General features: G+C 35.6%; 1 protein-coding gene across 6 annotated transcripts in view; it reads right to left on the bottom strand.

Annotated features, from left to right (window-relative positions):
* Window positions 1–8,739, bottom strand: part of CNKSR2 (connector enhancer of kinase suppressor of Ras 2) — a 246,582-nt gene that overhangs the window by 61,774 nt on the left and 176,069 nt on the right. For all 6 annotated transcript variants that reach the window (XM_006752987.2, XM_006752988.2, XM_006752989.2 and 3 more), the window contains 2 exons: window positions 6,306–6,354; window positions 1,750–1,922 (listed from right to left, as the gene is read on the bottom strand). In XM_006752987.2, coding sequence (XP_006753050.1) covers window positions 1,750–1,922; window positions 6,306–6,354 — 222 coding nt within the window. The remainder of the gene's footprint in view (window positions 1–1,749; window positions 1,923–6,305; window positions 6,355–8,739) is intronic.

Below are 8,739 nucleotides of genomic sequence, written 5' to 3'. Positions count from 1 at the left end.
AAAAGAAGCACTGGCCAGCCTGGGTGAGGGGCTGAGGACCATTTTCAGACTGGCCACACCCCCTTCAGGGTGAGGGTCCCCACTGGAGGGCCTGGCCAGCCTGGGTGAGGGGCTTATGGCTGTTTGCAGACTGGCCACGGCCCCCAGCCACCCAAGCTCCCAGTGAGGCTGGCTGGAAGCAGGGATCTGGGACTTATTTAGCTTCTACAATCGAAACTTTATTGCCTTTTGTGGAGGCCACCGCCTGCCGGGAAGCTTGGCTTCCTCCATTGCCGGGGCAACCACACCTCCTGCTTGCTCCAGCTTTGTGGCTGCCGGCCGCCTTCTTGGTTGGGTTAATTTGCATATAGTTGCTCTGATTGGCTGGTGGGTGTGGTGAAGGTATGGTCAATTAGCATCTTTGTCTATTAGTGTAGATATATATAAATAAAATGTAGGTAAAATTATGGTCTGTTTAGTATATCTAAAATAAGACAAACATAATTATATGATTGCCAGAAAGAATATTAAAAGTAAATAATCAAATCCTTCTATATAGGTAATAGAGATACATATATTAAATAGCAAGATAGTAATTCAAGATTTCAAAAATGAAATATGTCAATTTAAAAAAATATTACTAATTGTATATGTTTATTGAGTACTTAGTATGTACCAAGCATTGGTGTAAATGTACTGATTCTTTTCATCCATATGAGAGCTCAGTGACCTAGGCACTATTATTATTCCCTTTTTTGCAGAAATGGAAACTGGGGCACAGTAACTCAGGCAGTGTTAAGTCTACTCTCTTAAACATAACCTAATATAATATAAAATAACATCATAACAGCCTGTCTAGGGAACACAAAATTCTCTATATACTGGATGTTATAATCATAGGCATAATAATTTTAGACTACATTTCAAAAATCAATCTTTGAATGCAAATTGAATAATATTTTAACAGTATTCATATAAGTCTATTTAGCCACTATATTTCATTAAACCACGTACATTTTTTGAGAAAACAAGTTAACAATAGACAATATTTTTAAAAATCTTAATAAGGTGAACTGATAGATGGCTATGGCAAATGAATCAAAGAAAATGTAGTAGTGTAAAGGGAATATCAATGAGCAAGTTATATTCTTTTATATCTGTTGTGATATGTGATAGATTGTGATATAATTATTCTGGATATAAATTTGTTTACTGCAAATGAGTCAGGAAATCATAAAAAACAATTTAAATGTATTTTATACACACCCCAGTTGTGCCAAATAGAATGCATACTTGCAGATTTTCAAAACACATCTACCAGTTCATTTTTTAAAGAAAAACTGAAATAAATTCTGGTGATACTAATCTATTAAAATTACTAAAGGACATCCTCACTTCCCCAGAAAAAAATTTTAAACTTCGAACAAAACAAGACATTTAAAAGTCTATGTCAAATTTACATATGTAATCATTTAAATTAAGCTGCTACTTTAATTGACTTGGTATTTTTAATTAGATATACAAACTACTTTATCTGGTTTTCAGATTTGTAGCTTCATTAGAAAAAATGACACAGCTATCTTTAAAGAATCCCAAAATGCAACTATTTTAAAAAGTCTTTAAATATTTTCTTAAGAAAAATAACTAGCAGAAATCTCCTGAATTTAGCCTTAAGGTCTTTACATGATTTTAAGATATAAGTTTCAAAAGGGTGATTCTTTTGGTTAAAGATAGAGAATGAATGGGTAAACAAAATATGCTTTGTCTTACCTCCTCATTAATATACCAATATAGAGATGCATCCTTAAGGACAAACCAATATTTCTTCCATTTCTGTGAAAAATAACTCTTTGCATCTTTCTTCTTCCAGAGCCAGCCCTCACAGTCACCACGGCCGAGATCTTTGCAAGAAATTCGTCTTTTGCTCTTGCCAGCTAGAGGACCTAAAGATAATAGTGGGTAAAAATTTTCTTTAAATTTTATACAGGTTTGGAGGTAGAAGATTAATTTATAGATCTCAAAAAGTCAGTCTGGGCACTTAACCTTAAAAATTCTTATTTTCACATTGCATTAGAATAAAAATATGAAAATCTTTAATATCATTTCTCCCATATAAGTGACATACAATTTAATCACAAATGAGTAATTTGATCTAAGATTGCAGGGGAGTAGGTGTAAGTTACACTTGCCTCCTCCCAGGACTAAATTGAAATTATAACTAAGTTATAGAAAAAGTAACCTGAATAACCCACTGAAGACTAGTTATCCTTATAACTAAGGATTTACAAAAGAAGCCACATCCAGACAGGTAGGAAGGGCAGATATATGAAAAGGGCTGGCCTTGTACCCACATGTGGTGGTTGAGAATCTAGAGGATTTCTCAGCTGCAAAGGTTCCCCCCTGAGAAGCGAGGTGTCTCAACCCCATGCCAGGCTCCACAGCCTGAAGCACCAGGGCAGGGAAGAGTGTTCCACAGAACACCTGCTGTGAAAATCAGTGGGGATTTCACCTGCCAGGTTAAGACCTGAGATTGCTAATATCCAGGTGCACTCTTAAAAGGTCAGCTTACAAAATCTCGTTCACAGGCACTCACCATGGGCAGAACTACCTAATACACAGAAACAGATGAAGAGAGGCAGCCAAAATGGGGAGGCAAAGAAACATGCCCCATATGAAAGATCAGGAGATATATACAGAAAGAGAACTAAAAGAAATGGAGGAAAGCAATCTACAAGATACAGAATTCAAAACAATTGTTATAAGAAAACTCAAGGAAATTAGGGGAAGACTGCATGAACTCAGTGAGAACTTAAACAAAGAGACAGTAAGCATAAAAAAAGACGCAGAAACCACAAAAAAGAACCAGTCAGAAATGAAGAATACAATAACTGAAATAAAGAACACACTAGAAGGTATCAATGGCAGGTTAGATAAAGCAGAGGATCAAATCAGCAATTTGGAAGACAAGGTAGCAGAAAACACCCAATCAGAAATTGATTGCATTTTTATACACCAATAATGAACTATCAGAAAGGGAAACTAACCCCCCTGCCCCCCGCCAAAAAAAAACACTACCTCCAAAAAAACACCAAAAACAAACAAAAAATCCCATTTACAATTGCATCAAAAAATTCTTGAAAATAAATTTAACTAAGTAACAGACCTGTACTCAGAAAATTATAAGACAACAAAGGAAGAAGATACAAATAAATGGAAGCATATACTGTGCTCATGGAGGGGACGGATTAACATCATTAAAATGTCTGCATGTACCTTGGTTGCGGGCACATCCCCAGTAGGGGGTGTGCAGGAGGCAGCTGATCGATGTTTCTCTCTCATCAATGTTTCTAACTCTCTATCCATCTCTCTTTCTCTCTGTAAAAAATCAATAAAAAATATTTAAAAAAATAAAAATAAAATGTCCATACTACCCAAAGCAAGCTACAGATTAAAAAATTCCTATCAAAATATCAATGGCATTTTTTTTTACCAGAACTAGAACACATAATGCAAAAATTTATAAGAAACAACAAAACATCCCCAATAACAATAGCAATGTTGAGAAAGAAAAAGGAGGAGGTATCACACTACCTGATATCAAACTATACTATAAGATGACAGTAATGAAAACAGTATGGTACTGGCATACAACACACATACGTAGTTCAATGAAACAGAATACAGAGCCAGAAATAAACCCACACCTGCATGTTCAGTTAATCTATAACAAAGGAGGCAAGATCATACAATGGGGTAAAGACAGTGTAATCAATAAATGACGTTTGGAACATTGAATAGATACATGTGGAAAATGAAACTAGACCACCTTCCTACACCAGATACAAGAATAAACTCAAAATGGATTGAAAACTTAAGTTTAAGACTTGCAACCATAATAGTCATAGATGAAAGCATAGCCAGTGAACTCTCTGACATTTCCCTTAGCAATATTTTTTTCAGTATACCTCTCCAGGCAAGGTTAACAAAATAAAAAATAAATAAAGAAACTGGACTATATATAACTAAAGAAGTTTTTGCACAACAAAATAAGCCATCAACAAAACAAACATACAATGTCCTGAGTGATAGAATAAATATGACAATGATATATCTGATAAGTGAATATTCAAAATTTATAAAGAACTCATACAACTCAACACCAAAAAAACCCTAGCAATCCAATAAAAAATGGGCAGAATATCTGAATAGACACTTCTCCAGAGAGGACATACAGATTGCCAAGAGACATATAAAAAGACACTCAACATTACTAATCATCAGAGAAAAGCAAATTAAAATCACAATGAAATATCACCTCACACCTGCCAGAATGGCTATCATTAAGTAATCAACAAATACCAAGTGCTAGTAAAGGATGTGGAGAAAAGGAAACCCTAGTACTAGTACACTGCTGGTGGGAATGCAGACTGGTGCAGTGACTGTGGAAAGCAGTATGGAGATTCTTCAAAAAATTAAAAATGGAACTGTCATTTGACCCAGTGATCCCACTTCTGGGAATATATCCTAAGAATACCAAAATACCAATCAGAAAGAATATGTACACTCCCATGTTCAAAGCAGCATTATTTACAATAGCTAAGATATGGAAACTGCCCAAGTGCCCATCAGTGGATGAGTGGATAAAAAAAGCTGTGGTACCTTTACATAATGGAATACTATGCAGCTGTAAAAAAGAAGGTTTCTTACCCTTTGCGACAGCATGGATGAACCTGGAAAGTATTATACTAAGCAAAATAAGCCAGTCAGAGAAAGAGAAATATCACATGATCTCACTTAAATATGGAATCTAATGAACAAAATAAACTGATAAACAAAATAGAGCCAGAGACATTGAAGCATGGAACAGACTGACAGGTCTCAGAGGGAAGGAGAGGAGGCAGGAAGAGGTTAAGCAAATAACTTATATGCATATCTGCATAGCCCATGGACACAGATAATAGTGTGGTGAAGGCCTGGGGTGGGGCAGGAGCCAGGTGGAGGGAGGGCATGGGAAAGTGGGGGACATCTGTAATACTTTCAACAATAAAAATAAGTTTAAAAAATTAAAAAATGGAACTGCTTTATGATCCAGAAATCACACTTCTGGGAATATATATAAAGAAATCCAAAACACTGATTTGAGAGGATATATGCACCCCTGTATTCATTACAGTGTTATTTAAAATAGCTAATATATGGAAGCAACCAAGTGCCCATCAATAGACGACTGGATAAAAATGTGGTGGCACATATACACAATGGAATATTACTTGCCCATAAAAAAGAATAAAAGCTTACCCTTGCAACAGCATCAATGGACCTATAGGGTATTATGCTAAGTGAAATAAGTCAGTCAGAGAAAGAGACATACCATATGATTTCATCTACAAGGTGGGCAAAAGTAGGTTTGTAGTTGCATTGTGACATTCTTTTGAGTTAATAAAGCTATTATAATAATAACAATAACCCGCATGTCTTTTTCCATATGCACAACTGTAAACCCATGTTTGCCCACACCTGAGTATGTGAAATCCAAAGAGCAAAATGAATAAAGAAACTAAATAGAAACAGACTCATAGATATAGAGAACATTTTGACATTGCCACAGGGGAGAGGGTTATGGGGCTGGGTGAAAAAGATGAAGGGATTAAGAACTACAAATTGATAGTCACAAAACAGTCATGGGGATATAATGTACATCATAGGGAATACAGTCAGTAATATTGTAACAACTATGTACAGTGCCAGATGGGAACTTGAAATATTGGGGGGACCACTTTTAAAAGTATATGATTGTCGCCGAAACAGGTTTGGCTCAGGGATAGAGCGTTGGCTTGCGGACTGAAAAGTCCCAGGTTCGATTCCGGTCAAGGGCATGTACTTGGGTTGCGGGCACATCCCCAGTGGGGGGTGTGCAGGAGGCAGCCGATCGATGTTTCTCTCTCATCGATGTTTCTAACTCTCTATCTCTCTCTCTTCCTCTCTGTAAAAAAAAAAAAAAGTATATGATTGTCTAACCACTATGCTGTACATGTGAAACTAATACAAAATAATACTGTATGTACAATGCAATTAAAAATATAAAATTAAAAACAAAAAAGAAGTGTGTAACCCCAGGATGAAAACGTGTTGAGACCATTCTTTGCAAAAGGCGCCTTGTATCACAATTGACCTGAAGGAGAAGCTGGTCTCAGCAGCATTTGCTAAGGGGCTGTGCTCTTCTAAACCACACTGGTCTCAGGCAAGAGAGGATGGGTGAAGTGCGCTGGGTATCATCACAGTGCAAACCACGCAGGTATATGTTTCATTTCATTTCCTTTTCTTACCTTTGTTTTTCTTCTTTGATTTATGCTGCAGGGAGGACTGCTGAAATGTCTGAAATCAAAGACAGGGAAGAATGTTATCTGATAGGGTGCCGTCTGGAGCACCATCGTAGTGTGCAGAACTCTCAGGACCTGAATGTTGACTCTGAAACCTGGTCAGAGAAATCACTTTCTTTTTCCAAAGTCTCAAAAAAATTCATGCATATCATGCCATTCAATTTTCTAATCTCCTGGAAAGCAGAAGGGGATATTAACATTGTCCTTATTTTGTAGCAGAGAACGCGGGGCACAAAACAGTGGTGAAACTAAGGCTCTTATATGTGCACAGCCTTACATTATACCTCTTAAGAGGGTTTATTGTGCTTTTCCAGGCAATATCTCATTTGATTCTCACAAAAATTTTATTAAGTAAGCAGGCAAATATTTTTTGTTCCTTAGAAGTTTATTCTATTACACACGCCACCATCACTTACTGAGCTCCTAGGTACTCTCCTTGGTCACTAAATATTTCAGCACTTGGATCATTATTTTCATCTCACACCTACTTCTCTCACTATTATCGGTGACTAATCTTCATGTAGGGGATCTTGGCTCCTCAGTCCCTCATCTCCAATGATCTTTATTTTATCTAATATGCTTAAGATAACATACGGTCATGGCAGTGGATAGCCACCACTATCCACTGCCATGACCGTATGTTATCTTAAGCATATTCGAACCTCTACCTCCATTATTTGTTTTTCATAGTCTAATAACCCCAACTCAGCAATTTTTAGAAAATGTTCCTTTGAGGTATTCAATTCATTGACATCACCACACTTTTGTGCCTTTCTCTTCTTCCACTTCATTTCCATAGGACATCGCTACAGTAATTCCCTTGAATCATGCTCCCAGCATTCCTTGCCTGGCTAAACAACCATCTCAGTAAAATTTATCTGTTTACTCTATGCTAAATGCCAGAACAGCTTAATTTCTTAATAGAAAAACCCACAACTGCATTGACTGCTCTAGTCTTCAACTAAATCACTGGTTCCAGTCAGTCTACTAAGCTATATTGTTTATTGGTGTAATAAGGTTAATTATGTTCATATGATTAGATAGCTAACAGAGTACAGAGATATCATGTGTAATTTTAATTCACAGAAAACCCTTCAAATGAATTTCAGGTAGCGGGTTCTTCTTTTTCTTTACAAAGGTATTTCTATGAGGCAATTGAAGTTTGTTCACATAAAATTCGCTAGTCTTGGTTTTATATAATACATTGTTATTCTGTGATATACTTTCTTATTTAGAATCTTTGCTCATAAAATAACAGAGTAATACTCTACTTTCATAATAGGTTTCTTGCATTTGTATGTGGTTAACATAATTTTCATGAATATAATATTATGAATGGATACTAGTCCTAAAGGTAAGGATCAGATCATTTGCTGCCATACAGTGTAACCCATAAATAATCACCCATGTGTCAAAGCAATATGTGTGTGAGTGCACACACGTGTGTGTGAAAAACTTTGCAGGATCCATGGTTAAAGAAATTTACAACTTTGGAGAGAAAGCATAAAAGATAAAACACATTATACTGTGCTGATTTTCTTGAGTGTACTTTATTTCAAAATAATAACTCAAATAATAACTCAGGCTAGTGTGCTTAAGTATAGTTAATTTACATATAGTTACTTTCCCTAAATTGTTTGGCTGTAAAATTACTGATTGGATTTCTTTTTTCCTTTTGTGTTTCTGCAAGTAACATTATGATTTTACAGCTCATTATTTTTAAAAATGACAAAGATGGGGGTGGTTTGTTTTTAGGAAGCTACATGGATAACAGACAGCTTGAAATAATTGAGTTATATAATATACCTCCTATGCATTTTGCATGCTATTCTTTAAAACCTGGAAGTCTACTTCAAACTCTACACTAAAACACATTTTATGCTCTCTAGGTTTTCTTTTTAATAGGATTATCTTTTCTTTCCTTATAAATATATTCTCATACTAATTGTTATTACAGAATATAATCAATGTACATATTGTTGAAACCTAAGAACTAGGCACAAAATATAGATTTAGCCATCATTCAAAGAAGCAAAGCCTTAGATGTCTATTGTAAATATCATAAATATTACAATGCAATTATCTTAAAAGAGATTTCATTATTTTTCTAAGTGATGTAACATTTTCTAAAATGAAAGTTATAATTGAATTATATTAATTAAAATCATATAGTTGAATTATATGCTTTTGAAAGTAATAGGAAAAACAATGAAAACTATAGTGAAGGAAATAGGTCTTTGTGCAGAAAAGAGTTACTATTGCAGGCCTGAAACTACTATCTTACAAGGGCCTGCTTGCAAGGTGAACCCTTGGCTGACATCTGGAAAGCTGGCTGGTAAACAGTTCTCATCTGGAAAGTTGGCTAGTAAACAGTTCTCTA

Source organism: Myotis davidii, unplaced genomic scaffold (genome assembly GCF_000327345.1).
Source record: "Myotis davidii unplaced genomic scaffold, ASM32734v1 scaffold930, whole genome shotgun sequence".
Lineage (NCBI taxonomy): Eukaryota > Metazoa > Chordata > Mammalia > Chiroptera > Vespertilionidae > Myotis > Myotis davidii.
The sequence above is the reverse complement of the archived record's forward strand: the minus strand, read 5'-3'. Positions and strand labels throughout refer to the sequence as shown.